The 14,357-nt window shown below is 30.5% G+C and overlaps 1 protein-coding gene across 2 annotated transcripts; it reads right to left on the bottom strand.

Annotated features, from left to right (window-relative positions):
- Inos (Inositol-3-phosphate synthase) lies at nt 1-14,082 on the bottom strand. 2 transcript variants are annotated; one of them, XM_083052576.1, is made up of 8 exons: nt 13,932-14,082; nt 13,055-13,205; nt 9,597-9,769; nt 8,760-9,030; nt 7,661-7,915; nt 5,116-5,358; nt 3,554-3,662; nt 1-1,386 (listed from the first exon to the last, which is right to left on the bottom strand). In XM_083052576.1, the coding sequence occupies exons 2-8, from the start codon at nt 13,184-13,186 to the stop codon at nt 1,007-1,009; spliced, it is 1,563 nt and encodes a 520-aa protein (XP_082908702.1). In that variant the 5' UTR covers nt 13,187-13,205; nt 13,932-14,082; the 3' UTR covers nt 1-1,006. The 2 variants fall into 2 exon arrangements, with proteins under 2 accessions (XP_082908702.1, XP_082908703.1); XM_083052577.1 differs by having other exon boundaries at nt 8,760-8,949.
- Nucleotides 14,083-14,357: the final 275 nt, after the last annotated feature.

The raw sequence follows: 14,357 nt of genomic DNA, 5'->3' as shown, positions 1-14,357 counted from the left end.
GAAAAATTTCTCTGAACAAAAATTATACAAGTTAATAATATATTCTATAATTATATTGGTATCTACTAGATCTTACATAAAGTCGATTACAAATAATTTATAATTACAAATTGCTTAATTACACTTTTACTTTTATATAATTAAAGAAAAAAAAACCTAGTATTTACATGAAAAAAGATAATGTCATTACAGCATTGTAGAAATTTTAATTGACAATTTGGCACTAGTAACAATAATCATTACAATCACGATCCGGTATTATTCACTTGTAGAATGAAATTCATCTTTATCCGCTCGCTCTCGTGTGTGTGCACTGCTATTCTATGATACTTGGATTAAATCTGATTATTAATTATACGCGTAGAAAGAATGAAGAGTGGGAGATAAAACATCGTGTTAAATATACACGTATACGTTATAAAGTGTCGAGATAATATTCTAGCGCGAAAACTAGTAAAATAACGCAATCTTAGAAATAAATGTAACACTGGATCTTTTCTTGTATCCGTAACATGTACCGGTAACATGGAATAAAAAATAAACATGATACAATAATTACGACAGTAATCACAACTAGAAATCTTACTAGTATAAAGTTACTAGTATCTCAAGTATGTGTGAAAATGCTCAAAGCCATAATAAAAAAATTATTTCATTACGATATTACGATACTCGTTTTATGATATTAATAATCTCATTTAACATTAAACTAATACTTTTTTAATACATGTATATTAAACATTAAAAACTAGAATTTTATATAAAAACTAGATTTTTCATTAATTGAAAAGTCAGCCTTCAAAATTACGCCACATCCATGCCATTTCAAAATCGTTATCTTAAAATTACTTATTAGTATTACTGCGGCATAGAGTAAAAGAAACAAGTAAAAACATGCAACTATTTTCTCTCTTATAATAAACAAAATCCTTATTGTATCACTAGTGTTCGGCGCCTTACATGTTCGTTTCATTCGTTATACACCTTTCGTCTCTCTTTTCGTGTCTTAAATCTTGAAGGTGACCTTGTGCTCCAGTAACATGTTATTCTCCGGTGGTAGGGACAAGCAGGCTCGCAGAACGTTTTCAATGGCGCTCCGCTGTCGAAAGAGGGCATTTACTATTGGCGTTCCTTGTGGCACTAGAGGAGCCTTGCAGAGATACGACAGAATAGAGAGCACGCTGTGGAAACTAGAAAATTCTTCATCCTCCTCGGAATCCATTCTCTTGAAAGTGATACGAGAACAGAGCTCAGCCAATATGACAAGATCGAGAATAATAGGAGCCGCTAGGAGTGAATCCTCACACGTGTTATGAATCGCGATAGTGTTACGGCCACCCAACATGATTTCAGAAGTGTATTCGTCCATGGCTCTTTTACTATCACCTGAATCCCAGAAAAACAATGTAAATTTTTAAAACACGAAGAATCAAAAAGAGTTTTAAGACTTTATAAGAATTTTCAAAAAGAAATTTGAAATTCTAAAAAATCAAAATTAAATAGAAATGTTAAATATTTAAAAAAATATCTAAAAGAATTATAAAGTTTAATTTTAAAAATTACGAGGAATCGTCAAGTATTTAAAAAAAAGGCCATTTATTTTTAAAGTTTCAAAAATTATAAGAATCCCTCTGATAAAAAAAATCGATAGAAAACAAGAGCAACTGGAACGATCTGTAGAAAATCTCTACGTTTCTTCTTGTTTTACTTTTTTGATTTCTAAAGAAATTTTATCGCATTTTATCGTTTTCTTTCATTCTCCGTTAAAAGCGGATTCCCAGTCGTTAGAATACGATAAAATTCTTGCTGTAATGTATTGCATTTTATTCTTTTATCGGAATCAATCGAGAAAAAATGATTGAAAATCTCTTGGTAATCACTTGTATATTTACAATAAAAAAAAAGTTTCAAGTTTCATAACGTACAATTACGAAAAAATCTATAATTTTTAATCATGGATCAACCATAAACGATTGAAAACGTATTTTATTAATGTATTATCGAAAGTTATGAGAGAAAACATTTCTGATAAAAAATTGATAGAAAAAACAATAGGAACCGATACACGATTTGCAAAACCAGTACATGTAAATTACATTGCAGTAATATTACAATCTTGCGCAAGTTGCATCGCGTAATACTGGAGGGACATTATATAGAAACATGTAACTGGAATATCATGTGAAAAATCTTGAAGGAAGATTGCAAAAATATTATAAAAAAGACACTAATATTCGGTAAAATCGTTAGTTCCTTCATTCGCGTCGCTATGCGACGCGCGATTCACACATCTAGATCGTAATTTAGAGTCCTAGTCGGGAGAATTATATATAAAGTTGATGAAATTAGCTCCAAGACTAGAGGTACAATTGTCTCTTAACTTTAAAATGTCGAGTAAATGCTAGATTTAACGCTTCATGTTATAACATACATGTTTTATAACATTTGCATAAACTAGCATTTACTTATATTTCAAGTTAATATATAATAATAGAAATATATACATTTTACTAGATTTGATTACTACAAGTAAACATAATGATGAAAGCGCGTAATATATCGAAATAAAAAACGTATTATTTAATATTATTTTAAATATTGCACCGTAATAATACCATAGCGTTACATTGTAATTTTTTTAAAAGCGGACATTTTACCGTTGCCGCATTCTTGCAGTAATATTGCAGGAATATTTCACAACTCGCGTGCAATATTATAATAATGTTAGATCTATGCAACATGTTTCTACAATCGTTCAATCTTGTATGGGTTAGCGATGAGAAATGATACAAGAAACGATAACATGATAATAGGATGAAAGGGGAAACGGTAGAGAATCGATCGTACATTGACGATATTCTTTCGTTAACCTTCGATTCATAACTAGACGATTAAAAACCATGTAATCGTTCACTCTTGTTTCCTATCGATTTTTTTTATCAGGGATCTTAAAAGCTTTGTAATAAAATCTATGCAATTCTTCAGATGAATGGTGTGCTTGTCTTAAATTTTGTATATCAACTAGATATTTTATCAAACCGAATATTATAATCTATCTTTGATATTGCGAGAAATAAATGTAAAAAATTCATGTTGTTATTTTCTTGCTTTTTGAATTGTGATTCTTAATTTTCATAGGCTTTTAGAATTTTAAAATATTTAAAGCCTTTATATAATCATGGAATTATTTCTGTCCGCCAAACAATATTGATATATTATTTATTCGACTTTATATCTAGTCTAGTATAACCAAATTCGAACCTTTAATATCTAGTCTAATTCCACTTTTATTTCAAAATAAGATCATGTTATTCAAAATTTATCTTGATTCATATTTGTAGATTTTTTTCCTCAAAAATAAAAGTCTGATATATTATGATTATAAAATTAGACACACACACAGAGAGAGAGAGAGAGAGAGAGAGAGAGAGAGAGAGAGAGAGAGAGAGAGAGAGAGAGAGAGAGAGAGAGAGAGAGAGAGAGAGAGAGAGAGAGAAGAGAGAAGATCGAGTATAGTCAATGTATAAAACAAACAATTTATTTTAATACTTACCGACATAAGGAACATATTTAATAACGACACAATGATCCGGTTTTTCTCCAGGTTTATAAAGAATCTTGTTAGATTCCACCATATCGTCTATAACATTGCTCTTGGAGATCTGTACATAAAATATATGTACATGTATAAAAGTAATGTATAATAGAAAATATATATAATAGACATGTACATAGACGCAATGTCCGGTAATAAAATCGCCTCACTCATCGTGTATAGAGGTAGAGCTGGTTATTAAACTGAATTGTATAAAACTTGTATCGTTTTGCAATCTTTGCAATAATTTAAAAGAAATTAATTTTAAAAAAAAAGATTGGCCAATCTGAGCAAACAGACAAGTGCGTGACGAAAAAAAATAATCCAATGTTATGCGGTTACTAGGTGTGTGACGAGAAGCGTTGGGATTAATAATCAAGTTTATATAATCATGTATTGCACCTATAGCAATCGTGTCACAGTGGGATATTTCATCACCTCACACTCTTGTACTCGCGCGCAAATTGGCTGATCCGTTTTAATAATTTCTTATTAATTATTATTCCCAAGATCGCAAAACGGTAGAGAATTTAATAACTCACTCTATACCTGCGTGCAATGGGGCGATTATTCGACCGCGGACACCGGACATATATATAACATGTATTGTAACGCACAATTAAAAATAATTCAAGGATCAATATTGAAAATAATCGACCAAACTAGCACAAATTTTTACACTTTATTAAAAAGTTATTGACAAGGTTTCTTACCGACTTGACGTTCTCGCCTTTAATGCTGACAACATGTGTGAGCGAATCTTTTATTTGAACATGCTTGTCTAAGATTCACATTTATAACTGTATACTTGAAAAGGACCACAACCGTATGGTCGAAACGTCGTAACTTTTAATAAAGTGTAAAAATTTGTGCTAGTTTGGTCGATTATTTTCAATATTGATCCTTTGATTAATCTACTAGCGATATTAAAATAATTTATTGTAAAAATAATATAATAATAAATGCAAATACATGTACAGAATAGATATACATGTACAGTACAATAATGTGAAATGTTAAATTACAATATCATTTATTTTCATTAAAAGATATTTAAAAAAAAATTTTATATATATATAATTGCAATAATAAAATATAATAATATATACAAATAAAATTAATATATATATATTATCCAACAGAACAAAATGTTAACGATATGCTGGCATAATTTGCTAGGCAGATTTAAACAGAAATTGTAACAGATTAACATTAACAATTATATCTATATTATACACTAGTATTTGCTGGCAGAGAGATTGCTGATATAACACAGCGTAGCAAAAATTAAACTGAATCTACTTGGTCAAATTCTCTTGGGTCATTGCCGCCAAATATTTTTTATTTCAAGTATAAATATTTGAAAATGAAGTAACTTTTTATCTGTTTTTACACATCTCTCCTCTAAATAACGAAACATGTCTAGTTACGTACCATCGAATCACAACATGTATATCATATTTTCTTTGATACATCTTTTCTTTAATATATATTTAAATTTAATATATATTTAAACGTACCTCTTTTGAGTGAAATTGTTGCGGTGCGGATAAATTGTATCCATCGTTATTTCCTAAATGGTTGTAACTAACGATCGATACCGGTTTAATGCCGGCCGATACGAGAAAGTCTACGAGCACAGATTTTAATTTTGTCTGGCCAGATTTGAAATCATCGCCACTAATGAATGTTTTCTGCCTTTTGACTAGCTCGAGGAGACCTGGTACAAAAGTATTTTGTGGCGCTCCATTGATGTAAGTACACTGAAAAAATTATTTAAATAAATAAAAAAAACTCGATAGTTCTTTGGTTGCTCATAAATCTTAAATAGAGAAAAAAATACATGTATATATATACATGTATCTGCATTTATTACTAAACAATTTATAAAGAAAGCGAGAATTGTAAAAAAAAAAACAAGATATTTTCTCAATTCTCCCCTTTATTGATATTTATTATTGATTATTCTAATTTCGATGAACACTATATCATCTATAATATATATCATCTCATCGCGAAGAAAATAATTTCTAAATAATAACTGATATATTCAAAATAATCTAGTCAATTCTCTCAAAAATATAATGTTTTTCAAGGAAAAATGTTCCATATAAAAGTTTGTATTTCGAGTTTCGATATAATATCATGATTCAGAATAATTGTCTCTGGGTGGCGTTTTTCAAAGTCATTTAGAGGTCGATACAGTTTTCTTTTAAACAGAACCAACCTATTCCTTTTTACATAAATTGATTCCTTATAATATTCGACATGAGAAATTATAAGGGTAGAATGGCCAAAAAGTAACTAGTTTACAACGCGCAGTTTACGACTTAAGAGTTTAACATAATTTAACATAAACTAGAAAATATCTCTAGAATATATTATTCATCGTCCGATGATCTTATCCGAATACTCGTGTACAAAATAATGAGAGAAATCCATCGGTGTAAAGAAACGCATTTTCGAGAAAAAAAAAAAAAGTATGTAAATTGCAACCAACAGTCATGTATATATTTTTTCATAAAAACCAAGCATGTGTTTTCTTTACACCAATTGATTTCTTTCATTATTCTGTGCATACAAGTATACATGAGGTAAGATTTTATCGAACGATGAATATTTGACGAGATATTTATTCCTAGTTCGCGTGTAAGATGTAAGATATATTACTTTGAATGAAACACACCCTGTATATAATAAAACAATTGATAAAATTGAATAAATATATTCGACAAAATATACACTCGTCAACAAAATTAACGCACATGTATCATAAGTCAAAATTTCGCATAATTTCAAATAAGCATAACTCTGCTAAAAATGATCTTATTTGAAAAATTTTTTTTTCACTGTCAAGCTTAAAGTCTCTACTTTAAAAACCATTCGTCAGATTTTAAATTTATCCTTTTCCCCCGTACGCCACTGCTTGAAAAGTAAGGACGTGTTTTGTCTCTAAAAAATTGCGTACTTTGACGCACTCCACGGGGTGGAATGAATTTTTTTCGCAAATCTTATTATAACTATCGTGAAATGTGGACTTTTTACTACAAGTTTTAAAAAAAAGCAAAGTTTGTACGATTTTTTTTCGCAGAGTCATTACATTTGAAAGTTACCCATACATTTTTTCCATTTACCGCCAGCATTAGTATTACCCGACACGCACCACGAGGTTGCTGGTTGAATTTAGCGCATAGTGTGTGTGTATGTGTGTGTGTGTGTATGCGCCCACGCATGCGTGCGGGCGTGTAAATTTGGGCTCAAATTCCTCAAACAACAATTAGAGCATGGATTAATATGCGTGAACATATAGAAGAAGTAATCTGAAGACGAGGCGGGAACACACAATTTTGAATGAGAACATTCCTACATTTCCCTCTCCTAACCATACGCACGCACGCATACGCACGCACGCACGCACACAGCAGAGAGGGTTTCGAGTCATTAAATGGAAAAAAATATATGGGTAACTTTCACATGTAATGACTCTGCGAAAAAAAATCGTACGAACTTTGATTTTTTTTAAATTTCTAGTAAAAAGTCCACATTTTACAATAGTCGTGATAAGAATTGCGAAAAAAATTTATTCCACCCCGTGGAATGCGTCAAAGTACGCAAATTTTTAGAGACAAAACACGTCCTTACTTTTCAAGCAGTGGCGTGCGGGGGGAGGATAAATTCAAAATCTGACGAATGGTTTTTAAAGTAGACATCAGGCTTGACAGCAAAAAAAAAATTTTTCAAATAAGATCATTTTTAGCAGAGTTATGCTTATTTGAAATTACGCGAAATTTTGACTTGTGATACATGTGCGTTAATTTTGTTGACGAGTGTATTTAACAATTGTTAAATAATAAATATATATATTCTCCTTTTTTTACTAATTTATATTAAATATAGATATATAGAGTATTTTTTAAATAAATATAATCACTTTTTTCATTTACAATATTCTTTTCGAGAAATCTGATTGTTTCTTTCTAATTGTTGTATCGTGACTATAGCAACAGTTTTGTTAAATAATAATCTTGAAAATATTTCTTCGTAATATATAAAAAAGATTTATACTTTTTCTAAAGCTGCCGCCACAGCGAACATGGTGCTGGGACTAATCTCTGCATGATCCTCGTTAATTGCCTTCAGAAGATTATCAGCCGTATCGTTAACACCCGTTATGATTTGGGAAAATCTTTCGGTATTAGCGGTCCACAAGACAATCACCTGATCCAGACCCTTTCTAGTTTTGAATTCCACGATATCGTTACGAATCATATCGAGCTGCTCGGCCTTAGTGCCCATGATGATGTTATTTGCTCTTTCGACCTTTGTAAGCAAAAATTTCATCGATAAATTATTATACTGTATAATAAAAAAATTAATTATGTAACTCTGCTTAAAGAAAATTAAAAATTGATATATGTATAATAAATATATGGCACTTGTATATATATAACACGCGTGTTTCATCGGAAGAGGTGATCAAACACACTTTTATATATTCCACTCGTTGTAAGAATAAAATAAGTCATACTAGGAATGGAGTCTATAAACATTTTTTTTTTCTCCTTTTGAATTTGAACAAACATTTTTATTATTTACGACAAAGTTTGACAACAATGCCGATCGGTGAATTAACAAAAAAAAAAAAGAAAAAACAAATCTATAGCTTGCATATCATCCTGATTAAAATCTTCTTAATATTAATAATTTATATAAGGACAGACTCTAGACTCTTATTATTTATATATAATACACACTGCTCTTCTCTCTTGCTACTGTGTGAAAATACTCCGAAATACATGTATCGTAGCTATATACCCCAGTGAGCATTATTGAGAGGAAGAGCTCTTTAAGAGAACTTTTTGAAGACTTCATTAATTTTTCTCAAAAATGATATCAGCAAGTTATCTTTTTGTAAGATATCTTTCAGAAGAGCTCTTTAAGAGAACTTTTGAAGACCATGGCAATAATTGCTAGATAAAAAAATTAAAATTGTAACATTTTCAAGACGATAGACGAAAAAAGAGTTATCGTATGTAAAAAAAAATGAAAAATCTAGATCGAAAACATAATTTAAATGTTATAATTTTATCGTCCGAGTATCTTTTTTCTAGGGCTCTATCGCGTAGAAAATAGAAAATATAGGACTAAAATTATGATCAAGTACCTGGTTTGATGCGATAAAATCAGAGTAATATAGGCTCTTCCTGGGCTGCATATGCGTCATGTAGGGCCGCAACTGTACTTGTAGATTTAGATCCAACACTTTAGCGCGCGCCATGGCGTCGGCAAGATTTACATTCGAAATGTCCCAACCATCGATCTCGATATTATCGGGATTCAACATGGGCAGCATACTAGAAATAGGAACATAAATGTCCCCTCCACTGCTTTTTCTGCCTAATCTTATAGTGGACGCTTGCGTTAAAGAACCGTACCTAAAAGGCCAAGTAATAAAAAAAATAAAGCTAATATATAAAACGGGAAAAATACAATGAAAATCAAAGATAAAAGTAAATGCGATAACATGCGATAAAAACTCGTAAGGCTCATAAAATTAAGGTAATATATGACTCGTTTTATTATTGTAGGGATAAACTGCGTGTACTTGTACATGTACATCCAGAAATAATATTCTATACGAGGAAATAAAAGTAACGCGTAAAATATACATGTATTATTTTATATTACGCGTGTATATAATTACACTTGAACCAAAGATACTGTATAATATAAAACATGCATGTATATATTATAATATGTGTCATATATTAATAATATTAATATTAATAAAAAAACACCAATAAAAAAGTTAATATTATTGTGATCTTTAATACTTTGTTAAGAAAATATTAATTTTATATACATGATATATACACATGGGTATATACATATACAATATATCTCGTGTATAACATTTTCAAGATCGATTAAATCGCGATAAATGTAATACTTTAAATAATTTACACTATTTAATTAAGAATAAATAAATATAAAACCGTACCAATTTGCGATTTTCTCACCCTCCTTCGTCTCCCACGTTAATTTAAGCTTATTCGCGATTAAAGCTGCTGTTAAAGTGCTGCCATTGTTACCACTCCAGCCTACCAACATCAACCCCAGTTTAGGAACTTGAATCGTGGTCCTGATCAGCAACCTCGTCAATGTGGGTGACACCTGTAAAAAAGTTTTATGCAATTACAAAATAACACTTCAAAATTTTTTATAAAATACTATATATATACATGTATATATACATATATATATATATATATATATATATATATATGCAAAAATCAATGATTTTTAAAATTGTAGAACGAGCAAAGAACATGCTGTGAATAAATTCAGAGAATATAAAAATTACTGTAATTTTTATAATAAAATGATTAAATTGATATATACACGCACGTACGCACCCATCCGCACCCATCAAAATATATAAAGTAATACAATTATTAAAAACTAGGTCATTTTTGTTTAAAACTTTTTTTTCTAAAATCACAATCTAAAATTATATAATCAAGAGTTATATGGATTATGATAATTGGAACTCTATTGTCTAGTATTGTGTTTCGAAAAAATCGAAAAAATATGAGATTCTTTAATGTTACAATATTATTGAAAAAATGTCTAATGCACGTCCATAATTTCATTTACATTTAATAACTAGAAACATGATTATGATAAAAGTGAATATTAGAAGCAAGCTCACCTGCAATTCATATGTCCTTCAAGACATTAGAGATTGTAGAAAGAATCCTTACCAAAAATGATATTAAAATATTTAATATTATTCTCGTCTCTTTTGAAATGATAAATATCAAAAACTCTGAATCCATCTCGCATTGTTCGACGGCTCGACGTACATGAATATAATTATAGGTATGTCTAAAAATATCTAGTTTTATGTGGATTTTAATTTTGGTGATTTTTAATTTTCCACACACAAAAAGAGAGTAAGTTTATAATTTTTACGTCATTCCGTGGAAAAACTCGTAACATTTTTAGACTTTATATTTCTCGCGTTCGAAAGACCTGCTGATTAAACTAGAAACTATATTTGTTTATAGCTTTCTAGTAAACAACTAGCGATAGCTAAAATCTTTTGAACATTGCTCTATGAAAAGTGTCATGATCTTGATCATATATTCGTATTTTCATATTACTACCATATACATGTTCAAGCCATTCGAATCAAATAATACACTAGAATTTGATGAATTTCGGATAAATCGAAAATATATCAAAAATGTTTATATTTAATTAAGAACTTGAGAACGATTGAAAAACGATCGAAGAATGCCAGTAAGAAATTTTCCATAACAGTACGAATCAAAACAAATATAATAATAACCGCTACATGTATGTACAGCAAATTTGCGATATCGCGACAAGACATTAGAATAAGAAGACAAGGACTGTTCGTGCTGTCTTTTTCCCTCGGGAGGACATATGAGCGGTCTATATATTAATATGTCTATGGTTATGTCTATTTGATTCCAACATTTTTATTACATGTTTTAAATATTTAACAATTTTTGACTAAAATGAAACATTGAACCCAATGTAATTTTCGATTTAATTGAATTTTCTGCATTATAAACGCACGAAAATAAACTTCTTTCATCGTTTCGTTTGTTCACAGAAATATATATACATGTTGCACGCGTTTACGTAGCGACATACAAAGAAATCTTTAAGACCCTTTTCGACCAAACTTTGATAAACTTCATCAGTTTTACAAATTACCAAATAAATAATATCTATTAACATTTTATTAATATAAAATTAATAATTTCATTTGACATATGGAAAGAAGAATTATAGATTAGAAACGACTATATATGTATATATATATATATGGCAAATATCAAAAAATATAAGAGATAGGAAAAAATGTTTCATACAAAAGTTGTAGTAGGATTTCGAGGGAGACATCTGATGGTGACCTTGACTGAGGTCAAATCCTACAACTCTTGTATGAAATATTTTTCGAGATATTTGCCTGTTAAGATTAAAATAAATTACCCTGTATATATATACATATATATATACATAGTTCGAAATTTCGCTGTTCTACTCATTAAATTATAATCATCGATTAAATAATTAATTAAAGTTTCTTGAAAATGATTCTTATAAAATATCTTATAGATATCTTGAAAAAAATTAATAAACATGGAGGTTATTTTATTATAACACGTGCATCTATGTGTAATTATAAATTTGAACTGTGCGACATAACTATTAATATAAAAATATCCATAATGGATAATTTTTAACGAAAATATTCCTATATAATAATTATTATTTGTTCTAGATCGAGTAGGATAAATATATATCATGTTTCAACATGGATATATACATATATTGATTACATGAAAAAACACGCATGTGCGAGCCGTCGTCAACAATCGACCTGATATATCTCGACTTCATTCTAGAATGATCTAGAGAATACTTTTTCAACGGTTTTATTCACCGATTTTCAAGTAATTTCCTCAACAGAAATAACACGAGACATTATATCTTACAATTATAATAATGTAATTAATATATCTCAAATTAAAGTTCTATTAAAATAAACTCTCGATCCTGATATCTGAATATTAGTTGATATTGTCTAGTTTGTCATAAATTTGCGACTTGTTAAAATTATTTCGCGAAAAGCTTTTCTCATTCAATCATTTATTATTCAGTCGTTTATGATTAAAATTTTAGTGACATATTTTGATAGTAATTCAACATTTTCATGAAGAAGCAATTGACTCCAAATTAGTAAAAATTCTAGTAAAAAAAAATCTTCCATTAAAATAATATATCGTGTCTTTGCGAGGAGCATGCTTCATTTATATATTCGTCAACAGCAATAATAATAATATAATTATACTAGTGGAAAAAATTCGCTGTTTAATCACCGCAAACTTTAGCCTAAACGAACGGATTTGTTATTATACAGGGTGTCCCAGAATGATGGGGACTAAATTCGTGTGCAGATTCCTGGGATCATTTGGAGACGATTCATCCTCAGCGAAAATGTCGAGACACCAATAATTTTCGAGTTATAAGCGATTGAAAATAAAGGGTTTTTCCCAAACGAAGCCTTGTGGAAATAAAATGTTAACAAAATCACATTCTTCAGTTAATTTCAGATAGAGTTTACTTTAATAGAATTTTAATTTAAGGCCTAGTTATACAAAGATACATGATGGCAAAAATTGGAAACATGCAAATGATAATGACCTCCCTCGACATTTTCACTGAGGATGAATCGTCTCCAAATTATCCCAGGAATCTGCGCACGGGGAATAGTCCCCATCATTCTGGAACACTCTGTATATTATGACCAGTCGGCGCAAAGAGCATCGCGATGATATACACATGTATAAATAAATATAATTATTGGATGAATGAGTGAGTTATTAATATAAGTGACATGTATGGATTCTCAATTCTCACCGTATACGTATCATCATCATCATCGTCACCTTGCTCGGCCACGCTAGTTGTTCGGTATTCGTATTCCGCCTCGATGAAATCCTCCGAGTAGCGTACCGTCGGTGAATTTACACGCACCTTCAAACTCGCCATCTCCACACGGAATGTAATACTACAAGAATACATAAGAATGATATACAGGGCCGGATTTAGGGGAGGGCAACAGGGGCTGAAGCCCAGGGGCCTCCACAACACAAATTTTTGGGTAAAATTTCCTATTGAACGGTATAATAATTCGAACATTCTGATTTCTGGTTATAATGACGTGTCGATTAAGAGCAGATATAATATTGTATATCGAGGATTGTATATATCGAGAGAATCGCCGGTTCTTATATATATGTAATAATATATATATAATACAAATTCTCTCAGTTAGAGATTTCGAGTTCTCTAATTTTATTATTACAATAATGATACACTCTCGGGCCTATTAAAAACGCATAATGATCATATTTTTGCGATCTTCGACATGAGAAAATTAAAAATCTTTATGGAAGCTAGAGTGTAATAATTTTCATACTCGGCGATTTTGTCTTTCGAAAAATCAAGTAATTTTGGCACACTTATTGTGTAAAGAGAAAGAGAGAGAGAGAAAGAGAGAGAGAGACACAGACAGAAAAATTATCTTTAAGATTTTTCGATAAAATTTTATCAAGATTTATTCTGTGTGGAGCATCCGAAAATCCAAACTTGCCGAAACTGTATCACACACTTTATTGATAATCCCGAGTGTGATATTCTTCGCACGATAATAATATAGATAATCGAGAATAAGAAACGAATGCAAGACAATAAGGTAGAAAGAGAGAAAAAAAGAAAAAGTATATAGACTCACAGTGTTCACTCTCGGTCGATCCTTTCGTGTCTACTCGCGACGACTGTTGAAACGTAAATGCCAGTGCCACCAAGTACGGCTCAGGGCGCAGCCGTAGCCGCGTCATCGGTCATCGCTCATCACAACATATTGTGGGGGGTCGTTAAGGGTTGAAAGGAAATTGTGACTATGGAGACCTCTCGTGGAAAATTACCAAACTATCGTGAATTCTCGCACGCGTCCTTGCTTCCTTTCGTACGAAAGAGAAAATCAAAATGATCCAGATTAAAATGATCCTGTGCTGTGATTGGTCAAATCTGAAATTTCACTGAATTTCATTGAAATTGGACTGAATAAAATTCAGTGAAATTTCAGATTTGACCAATCACACCACAGGATCATTTTAATCTGAATCATTTTAATTTTCTCGCGAAAGCAGCCCAAGAA

Source organism: Prenolepis imparis, unplaced genomic scaffold, assembly GCF_030444845.1.
Source record: "Prenolepis imparis isolate NDT839.2.m4 unplaced genomic scaffold, iyPreImpa1.0 SCAF_13, whole genome shotgun sequence".
Lineage (NCBI taxonomy): Eukaryota > Metazoa > Arthropoda > Insecta > Hymenoptera > Formicidae > Prenolepis > Prenolepis imparis.
The sequence above is the reverse complement of the archived record's forward strand: the minus strand, read 5'-3'. Positions and strand labels throughout refer to the sequence as shown.